We start from the raw sequence: 18,394 nt of genomic DNA, 5'->3' as shown, positions 1-18,394 counted from the left end.
ATGATTCATGTAGCAAAATTGTTCTTGACTAATTATGATGCAACAAAAATGATTTTTTTACTAATAGTCACCTAACAAATACAGTATGGTTTTTACTAACACGATATTTTAAAAAGGGAGTTGATTCGTACACCACCTTGTTTTTGCCATACACCACCAAAAAAATTATTTGGACAGTTTTACCCTTCATTTGAGAAGTTAAGGGGAGTTGGTGGTGAATAAAAGAAAGGGTAAAAATGTCCAAAAAAATTATTTAGTGGTGTATGGCAAAATAGAGGTGGTGTACAGATCAACTCCCTTTTAAAAAATGGGAAATGTGACGTAAGAACAAGCCAATATTCTCTCTCCACTTCCAAACGTTTCATATGTCATGCTCAAAATCTTTGATCTATAAATAACCCCTAAAACCAATTCGACCAATCAAAATTCACAAAAGAGAATTAACATGGCCAACGACAACATTGATAGTGATATCAAAAACATTGCCAAAGACTGGAAAAAACTGAGCGGACTCGAGAACCATTGGAAGAACTCATTAGACCCTCCGTCAACCGATCTACGTCTCTACATCAACCACTATGGCGAATTGGCTGAAGCCACTTACGACGCGTACATCAAAACACCCCACTCGAAAAACGCAGGAAACGTTCGTTATTCTCGAAAGAATTTGATGACAAAAGTTGGCCTTACTCAAGGCAGACCCTTGAACGAATACAAAGTAACTAAATATTTGTATGCAACATCCGCTGTTATGCTTCCTGGTGCGTTTGTTACGTCTTCTTCCCCGCAAGCTTGGAGCAAGAAGTCGAATTGGATTGGGTTTATTGGGGTGGCTAATGACGAAGGGAAAAAGGCGTTAGGAAGGCGAGATATTTTGGTTGCTTGGAGAGGAACGGTTAACCCTTCTGATATGATTCATGATGCAGAATTGTTGCCTGTTCCTGCTCCAAAGATATTCGGGTTACTCCATAAGGATAACCCGAAAGTACATAATGGTTGGTACTCGATCTACTCTACTCATGATGAGAATACACGTTACAACAAGCAAAGTGCTCGAGATCAGGTGAGTATAATCTATGGACATTATATTTTACCATGATTTTTAATAGATACACCGTAAAAACACTATAAAAAGTATTTCACTTTTGACGCTTTCATTTTTGACGTTTTCATTATTTTTGACGCCCTAAAGCGTGAATACGTTTTTGACACTTATAAGTGTTACAAAATTTTGATAATAAAAACGTCAAAAAGAAAAACCATATGACATTCAAAAGTGTCAAAAAGTTAATATCGATTCAACGTTTTTGATACCATATTTTTGACACCATATTTTTCAACACTTCTAACTTATATCCACATTTTTAAGCGTGAAAAACTCAATTAAAAACTATCAAAAACTACAAGATTAGTTTCAAGTGTTAATAACTTTTTGCACATTTAAATGTCAATGGGTTTCTTTTCTGATGTTTTTAAGTGTAAGGAACTTTGTGACATTTATAGATGTCAAAAACATGTCAATATTCATGAATAAAAGCGTAAACAATATTGAAAGCATCAAAAATGAATCTTTTTTTGGTAGTGTCTATAAAATATAATCTAATTATTGGTATCCTCACTAACACCATATTTTAAAGTGGTCAGAGAAAAACGTCAGAAATAGTCACGTCATAATCCATATAAACCGCATAATATGATTAAACATATTCCCGTTCCCTAAGTAGCCTTAACAGAAGAGAAAACCTTACCAGTGTACCTATCAAAAAACCATGAAAGTACTATCATTGCCATAACTAATAATCTTTGTTTATATGACATATAGATATAGATCATGATCAAATAAGAAACTAATTTTGGTAATGAAGCTCAGGTACATTTATTCACTGAATATAAAACTTTGATTCAGATTTATTATTTTGAGGAAAATGATAAACGTACCTCTGAGTCGTAGCCCCAAGAGCTAGGCTAAAGCATACCAAAGGCTACGTTTATCATTTTCCTTAATATCAATTTTATATGATCCAGATCTAGGTCAATAACATACGTACATTTCATTTGGTTTATATCTTCAACGTTAATGTAAATTTTAATCCAGATTATTACTTGTTGTGACAAACTTTTTTAGGCAATTGATGAGGTGAAAAAACTAGTGAACGAATACAGAAATGAGGAAATCAGTTTAACATTAACTGGACACAGTATGGGTGCAGCAATCGCAACTTTAAACGCGGTTGACATAGTCTTTCACGGACTAAACAAGCAAACCGTTACTCCGCCTATATCATGCCCAGTGACCGTTTTCGCGTTTGCTTGTCCCAAAGTGGGCGACGATGGGTTCTCTAAAGTTTTCAAATCAATGAAAGATCTTTATTGCCTACGCATTAATAACGTTCCAGACGTGGTCCCAAAATACCCTATGGTCGGGTACTCGGATGTTGGTAGTGAACTGGTGATCGATACGGTTAAGTCTACGTACTTAAAGGGTCCCGGGGACCCCGGAAGTTGGCATAGTATGGAGGGTTATATGCATGGTGTTGCTGGTGTACAAGGAAAAAAGGGTGGTTTTAAACTCGAGGTTAATCGCGATCTTTCGCTTGTTAATAAGTTTTCGGATGCTTTGATGGATAAATATGGTATTCCTCCTGCTTGGTGGACTGAGAAACATTCGGGTATGGTTCAAAACCCGGATGGACATTGGGAGTTGAAAGATCATGAAGAAGATAATGATCCCTGATGGATCGACCAATATGTAGATCGAACTTTATTTGATTCGGATCCTATTATATTGTATTGTGCTGATGTTTGAATCCTATTTTATTCTGGTTTTTGGTATGTAGTGGAGTTGTTGTCATGTGTTTGTTGTAGTCGTGTTGGGTTATAAACAGATTTCCAAGTTTGATCTTGTTATTTGTGGGTGATGTTTGAGTATTAAGTCTTAATGATAGTAAAATTTTAATGTTGGTGTGTATATCATTGAAAATTTCTATAAACTTGTTTGTTGTCTAATTTCTCAACTGGTTATGTACTTATGTCTATGTTCTTTTTTTTTAAAGGCAAAAGAATTTTTATTAAAAGCTAGGCAAACAAAAATATTACATCAGAAATCAAAAATTACGGAGGATAATAAAGCCAGATATTTCAGTTAGGAGCAAAATTGCTTCTAACCTTCAACCACAAAAACGAAAATAAACTAATATTAGCTAAAATGGCGCATCTGTTAATTGTATTGGAGGTAAATAGAGTGTCGTTATGGAGCCTCCAACTCCACCAAAGGGTAGCCACAAAGATACAATATAATCGAGCTTTAGTTGATCTCGTTCGTGCTTGCACATCTAACCAATCGAAAATGTCATTAATTGTATCAAACTCTTGCCATTGAAAATTCATCATAAAGAAATGACATGCCACATTGATTTCGCCACATTACACGTCAAGAAAACATGATCATGAGACTCACCTCCGATTCCACAATTCGGGCAAATAATTGTGTCAATATCCAACCCGTGGATGGACAGATTTAGACGGTTCGGTAGGCAATCCAGAAGAAGTCTCCAAACGTAAATGTCAACCTTTGGCTGATTATGTCTAGACCACCGAGTAGGAAGGTATGTCAAAGGCAAATAGAAAACATCTAAGTGAACTCTAGTACCCCGAACCGTGTATACCCCTTACGGCTCGATATTACAAACTCATTTATCACTCTCGCTATATCAATGCAGAGAAGTCATGTAACTAGGGCTTGGGATTTCTCTGATCCAATGCGTGCCCGCGCGACCTAAGGACACGAATTCAGCTCCGAAAATTCGGGACCGTGCGAGCCAGTTTTTGCAATCCGTTTTTTTTAAACCAAAACGCGTTTTGCCTTATCAACCAAGAAAAACGATTTTTATTGTCCACCAAGAATGAATCGTTTCCTTATTTGTTTGATTCTGTAAATCGTTTTTGGCTTTAGAATTTCATTATAAATACTAAGCTTTTGGTATTGGTAAAAACTACACAAAAATACACAACGCAATTAATAGTACACTTTCACCTACAAATTCAAGTTTCCTTCTTCTTCTCGGATCAACTTCGGTCTCCCCGTTTCCGGTCGTTTTTCAGAATGTCTCATTCGGATGCTACCGCTTTGAATAACGCTAAGAATGATGGTGGAATTGTTGCACCGCTACCTAATGCGGTTGTTTCTCATGCTGAGAAAACTGAAAAGTTCACTGGTGTGGACTTTAAACGTTGGTAGAAAAAGATGCGTTTTTATCTGACCACGTTGAACCTTGCGAGGGTCTTAGCTGAAACCACTCCCCAACTTGTTGAAGGGGATGCTCAAACTGTGAGCGCAGTTGAAGCGTGGAAACATTCAGATTATCTGTGCCACAATTATGTCTTGAATGGTTTAGAGAATTCTCTCTATGACGTGTACTGTACAACAGAGACTGCCAAAGAATTATGGGAGTCTTTGGAGAAAAAGTACAAGACTGAGGATGCTGGTACCAAGAAATAGGTAGTGGCTAAAATCTTGGATTTTAAGATGTTGACTCAAAGACTGTGATGAGCCAAGTCCAAAAATTGCAAGTCATTATTCATGACATACATGCTGAAAAAATGGTAATCAGTGATAGTTTTCAAGTTGCAGCAATAATTGAAAAGTTACCACCAAGTTGGCTTGATTTCAAGAATTACTTGAAACATAAGCGAAAGGAGATGACTGTTGAAGACCTTGTGGTCCGTCTTCGCATTGAGGAAGACAACAAAGTTTCTCTTAAAAAGAGCATTACCCCTAGTTCGGCAAAGGTTAATATTGTTGAACATGGTCACTCCTCAAAAGGTAGCAAGAATAAAGGAAAGACTGAGAAAAGTAACAAGGGGAGAGGGTTCAAACTTGGACCTAAAGGTGGTGTTGCCAAAAAGAAAGGTTTCTCTGGCAAATGCTTTAATTGTAACCAGCCGGGTCATCGTGCCGATGAGTGCAAGAAGCCAAAGAAAGAGACTACCCGGCAAGCTAACATGGTTGATGATGATGCTGACAACCTGGTTGCTATGGTTTCTGACCTCACTATTATGATTTTCGAGGTTAATCTGGTTGGTTCTAATACCAGAGAGTGGTGGGTTGATACTGGGGCTACTCGTCATGTGTGTGCTGATAAGAGTCTCTTTAACACTTTCAAAGAGATTACTAGTGGAGATAAGTTGTTTATGGCAAACTCTGTTACAGCTAATATCAAGGGTGAAGGAAATGTGATCCTGAGGATGACTTCTGCAAAGGAACTTACTTTGACTAATGTGTTGTATGTTCCTGAGATTCGTAAGAATCTTGTGTCTGGATGGTTATTGAATAAGTTTGGCTTTAAACTAGTGTTTGAGTCTGATAAGGTCGTGTTGACCAAAAGTGGTGTTTATGTTGGTAAGGGTTATGCCCTTAATGGCGTGTTTAAGCTAAATGTAATTGTTATTAACAGTGGATCTAATAAAACAAGTACTAGTTCTGTTTATTTTCTTGAGTCTTCTAATGTGTGGCATGGTATATTAGGTCGTGTTAATTTTAATTCCATTCGTCGCTTAATTAAATTGAATTGCATACCAACTTTACACATTGACTCAAACTTTTAATGTAAAACATGTGTTGAAGCCAAATTAACAAGATCATCCTTCAAATCGGTTGAACGAATAACCGAACCCCTTGATATGATCCACACTGATGTGTGTGATTTGAAATCCATTCCAACGAGGAATGGTAACAAGTATTTCATTACTTTTATCGATGATAGTACTAAGTACTGTTACGTTTACTTATTGAAAAGTAAAGATGAAGCAATTAACAAGTTTATTGCTTATAAAAATAAAGTTGAGAATCAACTTGAACGAAAAATCAAGGTTGTCCGCAGTGATAGAGGTGGTGAATATGTTGCACCTTTTGCTGAATTTTGTGCGTAAAATGGCATTAGGCATGAATTCACTGCACCTTACTCATCCCAATCAAATGGCACTGCTGAACGAAAGAATAGAACCTTGAAAGAAATAGTGAATGCCATGTTGGTGAGTTCTGGTGTAAGCCAGTCAATGTGGGGGGATGCCATCCTATCGGCAAATTATCTTTTAAATAAGATACCCCAAAAGAAAAGGGATGAAACCCATACGAGTTATAGTGGAAAAGAAAACCATCATATGAGTACCTCAAAGTGTAGGGGTGCCTAGCAAAGGTAGCTGTTCCACTACCTAAGGCACAAAAGATAGGGCCAAAGACTGTTGACTGCGTATTTATTGGATATGCTGAACACAGTACGGCTTATCGGTTCCTTGTGCATGAATCCAAGATTTCGGATATACACAAAGGTTCGATCATGGAATCGAGAAATGCTTCGTTCTTTGAAAATGTATTTCCGTGCATTACAAATGAAAATGGAAGTTCGTCTAGAATAGACGATGAAGTTGTTGAAGATGAGACACTTCATGAGCGAATTCAAGAGGAACTAATAGAATCTGAGGAAGAAGAGCTTGAGCTGAGATGAAGCAAAAGAGTAAGGACTGAAAAATCGTTCGGTCCTGATTTTCACACTTACATGGTGGAAAATGAACCGACAACTTACCGTGAAGCGGTGTCTTCCTCAAAAGGACCTCAATGGAAGGAGGCCATTAAAAGTGAAATAGATTCTATTTTACAAAATCATACTTGGGAGTTAGTGGATCTTCCTCCGGGATGCAAGCCACTAGGTTATCGATGGATCTTCAAGAAGAAATTAAAGCCAGATGATACCATTGATAAGTATAAGGCAAGGCTGGTGATCAAAGGTTATAGACAACGAGAAGGTCTACATTACTTTGATACATACTCGCCGGTAACGCGAATAACCTCAATCAGGATGGTACTTGCCATTGCCGCCATTAGAAACTTGGAAGTACATCAAATGGATGTGAAAACCGCTTTCCTAAATAGAAATCTAGAAGAAGAGATTTACATGGAACAACCCGAGGGGTTTCTAGCGCATGGACAAGAAAGAATCCACCAATGGCAACACAAGAGCTTATCAGATGGTTGCAGATGCTGATATGGCCGAAACGGACGGTTTTTTATTCGCGTGGTGTCGTCAGGCCGCGGCTCGCCAGGATCAGCCACTCGTGGGAGGAAGGTACTGTTTTAAATTTATATTTAGCGGGGCCTAAATCTTACTACTCCTTATAAGTAAGGGAAGTATGACTTAGAGTCGTATTTTTAAGATATCAGTAGAATCGAACGTATATTTAAGCCTAAGATAGTTAGGGAGTAGTGAATATTTATTTTTGGATTTTCTAATTTATAAGATAGATAAAGTAAATGCGATAAAATTCGTAATTCAGATAAGGTTAAAGTGAGTGCATACTATGACTTCATCAATTATTCTGCAGAGATTATGGAATGCTGGCTCATGAAAAGGCAGAGGCCCTGTATTCATTACACAGGTCCTAAACGCCCCTGTCACAAGACATGTCACTGGGTACTGCATTAGGCTTGAAGATTTTGAATAGACAACAACGTCCCTTACCCCCGACGCCCGTGCAGTCTGACTACAGGCATACACGTTCAGACGGCTCATCCAATTGAGTGACTCGGTTGGGTGACGTATTAACATTCCAAAATGGTCTAAACTTTCTTAAGTATAATAGAATACATGGTTTACCATATCCGAGAGACGTGATGCGTTTCAATGCTTTCGTTAATGATTGGTAAACGATAGTTAGGCCTTTAAAAAGAGTTCAACCATAAAGAACACCATGGCCAAGTCAAGCTGACTTCCATGAACACGTTCGGTTATCCTAACGGTCCAATCCTTTATGTGTCTAAACAAACAGTTCCTTAATTAACTAAGAATCCCTCAAGCGAGGTGCAATGCTTGAGACCGCGTTATGGTGCAGTGTACTGGTCAACACTAACCGGGTTTCATGGCCTTACTTAGCAGAGGTACAGCTTACAACAACCGTTTTTTAAAATATCGTGATTACTTCGTTTTAAATAAGCATAATAATAACTTAGCTACGAGACATTAATGTAAAAAGGTTGAACATAACTTACAATGATTAAAAATAGCGTAGTGTTACACGGACAGAATTTCGACTTACACCCTTACAATAATCGCTAACATACCCTTATTATTAGAATTATAATTAAAATTAAAATATAAATTATAAATATAAATATAAATTTTACGTATGAATGAGGAAGAAAAAAGATGGATTTTACGATCAGAATTCGGTTGGCTTTATAGGCATAATTTCATTTTGGGGTTCCGCGACTCGAGGCATATTTTGCCTTCAAACTCCGCGAGTCGCGGAGTTTGAAATTCCAGCTCACACTTTGGAGTCTTTCTCTGCCGACGGTTTTTATTTATAAATATAATATATATATAATTAATATAATTAATTATATATTATATTATATTTATATACATAGTTAACTTGTAATTTTTAGTCCGTTGCGTCGAGCGTTGAGAGTTGACTCTGGTCCCGGTTCCGGATTTTCGAACGTCCTTGCGTACAATTTAATATCTTGTACTTTGCGTTTTGAATCTTGTACTCTTGTAATTTCGAGACGTTTCTTATCAATAATTGGAACCTTTTTGATTGTCTTTTGTACTTTTGAGCTTTTTGGTCGTTTGCGTCTTCAATTCGTCGAATCTGTCTTTTGTCTTCACCTTTTATTATTTAAACGAATATCACTTGTAAATAGAACAATTGCAACTAAAAGCTTGTCTTTCTTGAGGAATAATGCTATGAAATATATGTTCGTTTTTAGCATTATCAACTATGGTAAACTTTGATTTAAAAGTTGTTCTTCTGAGAAAATAATTTTTCATATGAACATGAAACTATATCCAAAAATCTTGGTTAAACTCAAAGTGAAAGTATGTTTTTCAAAATGGTCATCAAGATGTCGTTCTTTCGACGGAAATGACTACCTCTTTAGTAATTGACATGTAACTTAAATTTCCGACTATAAACCTATACTTTTTCTGTTTGGATTCTTAAATTAGAGTTCAATATGAAACCATAGCAATTTGATTCACTCAAAACGGATTTAAAATGAAGAAGTTATGGGTAAAACAAGATTGGATATTTTTGATCTTTTTAGCTACGGGAAATGTTTAACAAATTTATAAAAATCATATCCTAGCTAACTTATATTGTATTATACACGTATTCTAATATATTATGTAATCTTGGGATACCATAGACACGTATGCAAATGTTTTGACATATCATATCGACCCATGTATATATATTATTTGGAACAACCATAGACACTCTATATGTAGTAATGTTGGAGTTAGCTATACAGGGTTGAGGTTGATTCCAAAAATATATATACTTTGAGTTGTGATCTAGCCTAAGACGTGTATACAATGGGTCGTGGATTGATTCAATATTATATATATATCGATTTATTTCTGTACATCTAACTATGGACAACTAGTTGTAGGTTACTAACGAGGACAGCTGACTTAATACACTCAAATCTTTAAAACATAATAAAAATGGTTGTAATTATATTTTGATCATACTTTTATATATATGTACATATTTGTATAGGTTCGTGAATCGATCCGTGGCCAAGTCTTATTTCCGAGGAAGGTTTTAAAATCTAATATTTTTGGGATGAAAATACATGCAGGTTTTATAAATGATTTACAAAATAGACACAAGTACGTGAAACTACATTCTATGGTTGAATTATCGAAATCGAATATGCCCCTTTTTATTAAGTCTGGTAATCTATGAATTAGGGAACAGACACCCTAATTGACGCGAATCCTAAAGATAGATCTATTGGGCCTAACAAACCCCATCCAAAGTACCGGATGCTTTAGTACTTCGAAATTTATATCATATCCGAAGGGTGTCCCGGAATGATGGGGATATTCTTATATATGCATCTTGTTAATGTCGGTTACCAGGTGTTCACCATATGAATGATTTTTATCTCTATGTATGGGATGCGTATTGAAATATGAAATCTTGTGGTCTATTATTATGATTTGATAATATATAGGTTAAACCTATAACTCACCAACATTTTTGTTGACGTTTTAAGCATGTTTATTCTCAGGTGATTATTAAGAGCTTCCGCTGTTGCATACTAAAATAAGGACAAGATTTGGAGTCCATGTTTGTATGATATTATGTAAAAACTGCATTCAAGAAACTTATTTTTGATGTAATATATTCTTATTGTAAACCATTATGTAATGGTCGTGTGTAAACGGTATATTTTAGATTATCATTATTTGATAATCTACGTAATGCTTTTAAACCTTTATCGATAAAATAAAGGTTATGGTTGTTTTAAAAATGAATGCAGTCTTTGAAAAACGTCTCATATAGAGGTCAAAACCTCGCGACGAAATCAATTAATATGGAACGTTTATAATCAATATGAACGGGACATTTCAGTTACAGCTTCAACAACATCATTTGGTTCACCACTTGTTCCAGCTTCACTAGTATCCCAATTCCATTCCAATAACAATTTCTTCTTAACTGGTCTTTCTCTAATATTACTTGTGGCAGTAGCATCTACAGTCTCAATTTCTTCTATAACCACAATATTCTTAAAAGGACTGTAATATGTATTTAAATTGGTTACTTCTAGCTCCAGGTACACACTGATTTCCTTGTGATCTACTGTATATTATATTAGATGATTTGAATCACTGTCACTTCCAAGGGCACACAACCCATAATCCAACAAATTTCTAGGTCTAAGAAAGTGATAATACATTCTTATCCTACCATCATATCCTAAGTCCTGAACCATATCATCAACCAGTAAAGCAGAAAATGTGTCCTCATCATAAGGTCGAAATAGGAAATCCTACCATTGATATATTCATGACCTAGAGGATTGGTGAAAGTTCCACCATGGTGTAGTTTGATGGTGAAAAACACTTTATTTGCAGCTGTAGAAAACAAATTCTAAATTAGATTGTGATTGAAGTTATATATACATAAAAGGTTTCAGTAAATGCAATAAACATGCCATAAAATCGTGCCAATTCTTGTAAGTCATCCTCATCTTGTTCCAACCGTAATTGGTACAAAGGAATCACCATTGCTCGATCAATTGAATTCAGGATTAGTTTAGGTGTCAATTTGAATCGATTGAGAAGAAAATAGGGTGAATTGAAAGCCTAGGTTTTTGTCTTTAGGTGTTTAAATAGGACGAATAATGACGAAAATAACCTCACATGCATGCCACGTGATTCAGGGTTTAACAATGTTAATAACGGATGTCTGGACGCTGGTACCAAATTGAAACGAATTGATACATTAAGTTTTCTTATGAAACAATAATACTTTAGTATACAGGACGAATTTATGACGAAACATCAAGTATCAAATGTGCAATTTTGTCTACCTATTTTTGGATGGATATGGGATAACAAGCTTAAAATCACGTTATTTGCGTTTCACACAAACAATAAAAAATGCTGTATTTTTCTCCAAGAAATTATTGATAAAATCACCTAAGCCATCAAATCTACGGTCACGAATAAACAAATTGACACGTAATTATAGACATGCACACAGTGGAATAAACCCTCAAAAAATTAGGGCTTTTCTTTTTCCCCAATTCATTTAACCCTATAAAACCAAGTATCGTTCGTTTTATCACCAGTTCATCGTCTTCATCTCAATTTCCATTTTCTTAAAATTCTTAAAACAAACAAATCATCAATCAATCATGGTTAAAGGTCCAGGTCTCTACACCGACATTGGCAAAAAAGCCAGAGGTATTTATTATATGTCAATATAAAAGTAAAATTTACATCTATATCTGTATATATGCGTATTAATATTTGATTTTTGTGTTATTTGAGCTTAATAGTTCGATATCTGTTTGAAAATCGGAATATGCACATATATAGATACATTTATTTTCTTTTGCATAATAAATACTCTTATATATAGATGTTGATGTAGATGTAGATATGTATGTATAGTTTCATTTATATTTTGATTATTATATTATAGGTTATGTTTACTGGATCTACATTTGTTGATTTAAATCTGTTTTTGTAGATCTTCTGTATAAGGATCACCAGAGCGATCAAAAGTTCACAATCACTACCTATTCACCTACTGGAGTTGTGAGTTTTATTTTTCGTTTTATTTTTTATTTATTTATTTATAGATCTCTTTGATTACTCCGTTATACATTATTGGATGAACATTTGAATACTACTACATGTTATTATCGTTGTTATTTATAAGTGTCTTATGAAGTTATATTTGTAGTTAAAATTTTGTTGAAGTGTTTAACAATAGCTTTGACAGTCATTGTATTTTGATTCACTTATTCTGGAGTTTTTATTGAACACATAGTGTGTGTGTGTGTGTGTGTGTGTGTGTGTGTGTGTGTGTGTGTGTGTGTTAAGCTGAATGTGTTTTCAGCAAAAATTGATAGTCCACTTTTATAAGGCTAGAGCATTCAATCTATTTTAATAAATGAGGGGTGTGTGTGTGTTGCTTTATATATATTATATTCTATGTAGTTGTGTACCTGATTCTAATGAATAAACAAAGATAAAGATGTCTCTTAGAAATTTAATTTCAGTCCCCACCATATCATTTAAAGTTATTTATACTTAAATTAACTCGAATTTTATTTCTTAAAGATTGTTATTTGCTATATCCTTCTGAGTTTTTATTAAATGAACGTTGGCGTTTAAAATGGATTTTAGTAATGGTTCTTTTTACGATATACAATTCGACCTTATATTGCTTTAACGTCTGCACTATCCGGTATTGATTCTGCTGATTTAAGCCATTTGGTGTATGGTTGTATTATTGTCTACTAGTTGACACGTTTTATTGAATTTCTAATTATATGATTTTTTTCAAATGTCTTTGCATGTATTGTATTTGATCATTTTCTGTTGAAGGTTTGTTGTCAAATTTAGAGTCATATGTGATGAAATATTTCACATGATTGGACAAATCATGTTTCCCTATTTTTACATAGTTTCATTAGTAGGATATTAGTCTGGTAAGCTTTAATGCTAGAAATTTATACATTGTTGAACGTGAATTTCCAGAATTTGTATGTACACACATGTACGCGTGTGTGTGACTTGTTCAAGAATGAAAGCCTTGTTGGTATTATATTGTTACATTTTGGTCTAGAAATTGGTATCGAAGTTTTATACATTTGGAACAAATTAACTTATCTGTTTTACAACATGCAGGCAATCACGTCATCTGGAACTAAGAAAGGCGAACTATTTCTTGCTGATGTCAATACCCAGTTGAAGAGGAACAACATTACTGCTGATATCAAAGTGGACACCAGCTCTAATGTACGCTTATCTTTTTTACTTCTCGCCATCCCTATTGTGTTTTGCTATTTGTTCTATCTTCGTGCTTATTAGTTTATCTTTACTTCTCTATTCTATGGCTACAACCTTATCATTGTGATTATTGGTGATGCTGTCATCTAGTACCATTTTAGTTACGCTGTGACTTTTGGTTAGCTCGTTGGAGCATCTTGTATGAAAATTTAACCGAATTTTCTGTACCATCACTGCAGCTCTCTACAACCATTACAGTTGATGAACCTGCACCCGGTCTGAAGGGCATTCTTAGCTTTAAAGTTCCAGATCAAAGATCTGGCAAGGTATGAAATAAGTTACCTGTTTCAAACCTTGGTGCACATTATCAACATGTTCTAAAGCCTGATAATCTACTATACCTGTAGTTGGAACTGCAATACTTGCATGACTATGCTGGAATCTGCACAAGTATCGGGTTGACTGCAAACCCTATTGTCAACTTCTCTGGTGTGTTGGGAACCAACGTCACTGCTATTGGAACCGATGTTTCATTCGACACCAAAACTGGAAACTTCACCAAGTATAATGCTGGAATTAGCTTCACTAACGCTGATCTTGTTGCTGCTTTGACCCTGTAAGTAGCTAATCTTTTATTACTATATCTAAAATCTATTTTATTTTTATTTTCCTGGGTGTTATTTAATAATCTGTGTTACTTTATGTAATAATACAGGAATGATAAGGGTGACTCTCTGAATGCATCATACTACCACATTGTGAAGCCCTTGACCAACACATCAGTGGGTGCAGAAGTGAACCACAGCTTCTCAACCAATGAGAACACCATCACTGTTGGGACCCAGCATGCTTTGGACCCATTGACCACCGTCAAGGCTCGAATCAACAACCTTGGAAAAGCTAATGCTCTTATCCAGCACGAGTGTCGCCCCAGATCTCTCTTCACCCTTTCGGGAGAAGTTGACACCAAAGCTGTTGACAAGAGTGCTAAGTTTGGTCTTGCTTTGGCTCTTAAGCCTTGATAGGATGTTTGGTTTTGACCGTGTTTGAAGTCGAAAGTTGACTCTTTCTTGGATCTAGAAATAATTCTTAACAGTTTTTTTAAGGACCCATATTTTGTCTACTTATCCATGGGTGGTAGATTTTAGCGGATATTGAATTTGGTGCTTTTGTTCCGATCGAGTCTTGGTTACTCTTTTGCTTATATCAATTTCGTGCTGATGCATGTCTAATGGTTACATTTGTTAGTTTTATTGATGCTCTTCTTTGTTTAATCCTCTCGGTGAGTTTTTGATTACATCGTTTTAACAAGTGTTTAAAGTCAGGTTGCACGCCCATGAGCCATAAAATTTCGTCTTCAATGTTAGTACGATTTTGTTGGTTTGATTACTAATCATCTAAATATTGTTTTTGTTCAGTTTTACACAGTTCATTGTTCTAGTGTTTCGTAAGCATGGTACATGGCACGTATCATACAATTCATATATGTATGGACTGTATCTGTAAATTAGACAAATAAATCAGTTTAAAGTGTCACCGAAACATCACGATACGTGGTGGAGAGAAATCTATGACTGCTTTGGAGGAAAGGAAACAAAAAACGATGATCAGAGTGTTTTTATTTTTATTAATTTTTTATTTTTTTGGCTAAATACTGAAACTACATAAAAACTCGAGCAACTTCATCCAGTAGATGAAGACTCGCAACCGAATACAATACAAAGGCGACAAGACCCAAAAAAACGAGACACAAAGAAAGCCAAACGAACAAACCATCCGGAACCAAACTACAAACAAGGCATCTAAACCAAAACAAAAAACACCACAAAAAACAATAACGATCACACCAACTCAAAAACACCAATGCCTCACAAACCGTCTACGTTAAATTTACGCAATTCCTCTCCATGAACCTTCTTAGCCCTCTGTTTTCTTTTTACCTTTGTAGCCTTTTGCGAGTTAATAATCTTGCCTTCAACCATTAGATCTTTAAGTTCTTCCCTTTCTTCATCGAAAAAACTAGAAGCAATTCTCTTACTATCCCTTTGACGTGAAACTGAAGAAGAGGGGACATCATTATTAACCACACCCAATCGAGCATTAGAACCCGAAACACCAACATCATTTGAATGTTTTTTAAAAGACCCGAACTCGATAGAAACTGGAGAAACATGCCCATTTTTGTGAAGGCCCAAAGTCCCACCATCTTGAGCCAAATTAACCCCCGATGAGTTATGTAATGGGCTCAAAATAGGACCCGTAACAAGCTGCTCACCATCTAAACCTACCGAATCACTTTGCAACGTACCAGCCTCCGTAGACAACTCTCCATTTTCAACCTGCACTTCACTAGCCGTCATCTTCAACTTGCACCTCGTTAACCGCCATCTTCCTTTTGACCCCAGAATGATAATTTACATAATGATTCTGTATACAACCGCCACTTGCTCAGCTCGAGGTCGAACAACAAATTCTAATTCAATATTAACATCTGACCTCAAAACATGAACACTTACATCGGTTTGGACTGGAAAAACCAAGAACTCAAAGGAAAAAAACGTCTGCTTGTAATCTTTCAACAACCGAAACATCCGACACCTCGTTGACCCAAATGTTACCAAAAGGCATAGTGGATGAAATAAAACTCGCTGGAATGATCTCGTGCAAGTGCTTAACACACGAAGTCTCGGCAAAAGAAAACGATGATCCTATGCTAAGCAACTGAGCAGAAGAACGAGCTACCTTTAAAACCGAACCCACACAACCAGCAACCTTCCGAATACTATCTTCCGACACAAACTTCGCAGGTATACCCGACAATTCAACCCAAACAAATCTGAAAAAAGCATCAGCTTTGCTAGCAAAAGGAACCCCCAAAACGAACCCAGAATCCGGCACCTTATCAAGAATCGAATCAAGCATAAGCTGATTTGGACAAACCAACACACAACCAAAGGACCCCACCTTACAATAACTTGAAATAACAACATCACAAGAAAGGATGAAATTCTTAACCTAAGATTCCAACAAAGGAACTGAATCAGCTAGAAGAATGTTAAGATCTAAGCTGTCGACCACAAATTGATTAGGAACGAGTGAAACATTATGTCGAGAACGAACATACCCATGCCCTGGGAGAGAAGACCCACCATTACGTCGGATAGGCCAACCTACAAAGATCAGATTTCCAAAAATCTTCGATCCATTTAAAGAAGAAACCGCCTCATCAGCATACTCCGGAAGTTCAAACGAGATGAAAGCAAAACGGCGATAAGTCCAAGATTTAATCTCCTTAATCGGGCCGATCTTACCAAATGCATGTTGTGAGATACCATATTCGGACGTCCAATGAAAATGATATCCCCAAATGAACTGAGGTGTTACGAGAACCAGAGTTGCAGATCGGTTCGCCTCTTTGAACGTCATCCACTGGACCAAAGCTTGGAGATGCTGCCGGAGAACGCAACAGATGTGGTGAAGAACGGCATGGGAGTGGTGGTGGAGATTGTGACAACCCGGAAATTTCCGACTGAATTTAAACTTAATCTTTATATGTTCCGACACGATAAGCAAAGTCTGTATTGTTGAAATCTCAAAAACTTTGAACTGTGTTCATGTAATCAATTACCCTTTGACCGTGCCCGACGATTCACGAACAATTATGTGTGAACAGATATGTATATATATATATATATATATATATATATATATATATATATATATATGTATGTATATATATATATATATATATATATATATATATATATATGTATGTGTGTGTGTATGTGTGTATTAAATTGTGATATATTAATAAAACATTAAACGGTTTGGTTGCTATGAAAATAAGTTATGAAATCTATTATATGACATGTAAACGTTAACAAGGTATTAAACGTATAACATTATACTTATTCGTTTTGGATAAAACATCTATGTAATAAAACGTGTTATGTGAAATGTGAATATATATATATATATATATATATATATATATATATATATATATATATATATATATATATATATAGTTTCAAAGACATAAAACGTATTACGATATATTTCGAAAAGTTATCACTTTTTACAATATGTCAAGATGTATATTATTTAAGTTATTATCATTATCTTTTATTGTTATAAACTTTAGGAATTACGTAACTATTAGAGTGTCACGTCTTCTTTTAAAACGAATATAACTTTATAAATATCTAGAACCACTTTTGACAAATTGTTTCACGAACAATTATGTGTGAACAGATATGTATATATATATATATATATATATATATATATATATATATATATATATATATATATATATATATGTATATATATATATATATATATATATATATATATATATATATATATATATATATATATATATATATATATGTATGTGTGTGTGTATGTGTGTATTAAATTGTGATATATTAATAAAACATTAAACGGTTTGGTTGCTATGAAAATAAGTTATGAAATCTATTATATGACATGTAAACGTTAACAAGGTATTAAACGTATAACATTATACTTATTCGTTTTGGATAAAACATCTATGTAATAAAACGTGTTATGTGAAATGTGAATATATATATATATATATATATATATATATATATATATATATATATATATATATATATATATATATATATATATACATATAGATATATATATATATAGATATATATACATATAGATATATATATATATATATATATATATACATATAGATATATATATATATATATATATATATATATATATATATATATATATATATATATATATAGTTTCAAAGACATAAAACGTATTACGATATATTTCGAAAAGTTATCACTTTTTACAATATGTCAAGATGTATATTATTTAAGTTATTATCATTATCTTTTATTGTTATAAACTTTAGGAATTACGTAACTATTAGAGTGTCACGTCTTCTTTTAAAACGAATATAACTTTATAAATATCTAGAACCACTTTTGACAAATTGTTACCAAGCCATTTTAATAAGGATAAATGTTTTAACGTTATCTTAAAAGTTAGAATCTGTCTATAAACCTTTTGACAAGTTGTAAATG

The 18,394-nt window shown here is 34.6% G+C and overlaps 4 protein-coding genes across 4 annotated transcripts; 3 read left to right on the top strand and 1 right to left on the bottom strand.

The window, feature by feature from the left end:
* Positions 1–445: 445 nt before the first annotated feature.
* LOC139868640 (phospholipase A1-II 1-like) lies at positions 446–2,734 on the top strand. Its single transcript, XM_071856972.1, has 2 exons — positions 446–1,063; positions 2,126–2,734. The coding sequence occupies exons 1-2, from the start codon at positions 446–448 to the stop codon at positions 2,732–2,734; spliced, it is 1,227 nt and encodes a 408-aa protein (XP_071713073.1).
* A 3,820-nt stretch (positions 2,735–6,554) lies between these two features.
* Positions 6,555–7,401, top strand: LOC139868639 (uncharacterized mitochondrial protein AtMg00820-like). The gene is made up of 2 exons (XM_071856971.1): positions 6,555–6,890; positions 7,378–7,401. Exons 1-2 carry the CDS (start codon positions 6,555–6,557, stop codon positions 7,399–7,401), a joined length of 360 nt encoding a protein of 119 aa, XP_071713072.1.
* A 4,226-nt stretch (positions 7,402–11,627) lies between these two features.
* Positions 11,628–14,566, top strand: LOC139866090 (mitochondrial outer membrane protein porin of 34 kDa-like). The gene is made up of 6 exons (XM_071854223.1): positions 11,628–11,756; positions 12,046–12,113; positions 13,212–13,322; positions 13,553–13,639; positions 13,721–13,929; positions 14,029–14,566. The coding sequence occupies exons 1-6, from the start codon at positions 11,708–11,710 to the stop codon at positions 14,333–14,335; spliced, it is 831 nt and encodes a 276-aa protein (XP_071710324.1). The 5' UTR covers positions 11,628–11,707; the 3' UTR covers positions 14,336–14,566.
* Positions 14,567–14,930: 364 nt separating this feature from the next.
* Positions 14,931–16,902, bottom strand: LOC139867472 (uncharacterized). Its single transcript, XM_071855837.1, has 2 exons — positions 15,830–16,902; positions 14,931–15,740 (listed from the first exon to the last, which is right to left on the bottom strand). Exon 2 carries the CDS (start codon positions 15,671–15,673, stop codon positions 15,182–15,184), a length of 492 nt encoding a protein of 163 aa, XP_071711938.1. The 5' UTR covers positions 15,674–15,740; positions 15,830–16,902; the 3' UTR covers positions 14,931–15,181.
* Positions 16,903–18,394: the final 1,492 nt, after the last annotated feature.

The sequence above is a fragment of the Rutidosis leptorrhynchoides genome, chromosome 9 (assembly GCF_046630445.1).
Source record: "Rutidosis leptorrhynchoides isolate AG116_Rl617_1_P2 chromosome 9, CSIRO_AGI_Rlap_v1, whole genome shotgun sequence".
Lineage (NCBI taxonomy): Eukaryota > Viridiplantae > Streptophyta > Magnoliopsida > Asterales > Asteraceae > Rutidosis > Rutidosis leptorrhynchoides.
The sequence above is the reverse complement of the archived record's forward strand: the minus strand, read 5'-3'. Positions and strand labels throughout refer to the sequence as shown.

Bases quoted from the DNA above. Each gene is read 5' to 3' on its own strand.
- LOC139868640 (XM_071856972.1), top strand. From the start codon at position 446: ATGGCCAACGACAACATTGATAGTGATATCAAAAACATTGCCAAAGAC. The intron at 1,064-2,125 runs GTGAGTATAATC...AAACTTTTTTAG, and splicing joins AGCAAAGTGCTCGAGATCAG to GCAATTGATGAGGTGAAAAA.
- LOC139868639 (XM_071856971.1), top strand. From the start codon at position 6,555: ATGGTGGAAAATGAACCGACAACTTACCGTGAAGCGGTGTCTTCCTCA. The intron at 6,891-7,377 runs GTACATCAAATG...ATTATTCTGCAG, and splicing joins CCGCCATTAGAAACTTGGAA to AGATTATGGAATGCTGGCTC.
- LOC139866090 (XM_071854223.1), top strand. From the start codon at position 11,708: ATGGTTAAAGGTCCAGGTCTCTACACCGACATTGGCAAAAAAGCCAGA. The intron at 11,757-12,045 runs GTATTTATTATA...CTGTTTTTGTAG, and splicing joins CATTGGCAAAAAAGCCAGAG to ATCTTCTGTATAAGGATCAC. The intron at 13,640-13,720 runs GTATGAAATAAG...CTATACCTGTAG, and splicing joins CAGATCAAAGATCTGGCAAG to TTGGAACTGCAATACTTGCA.
- LOC139867472 (XM_071855837.1), bottom strand. From the start codon at position 15,673: ATGACGGCTAGTGAAGTGCAGGTTGAAAATGGAGAGTTGTCTACGGAG.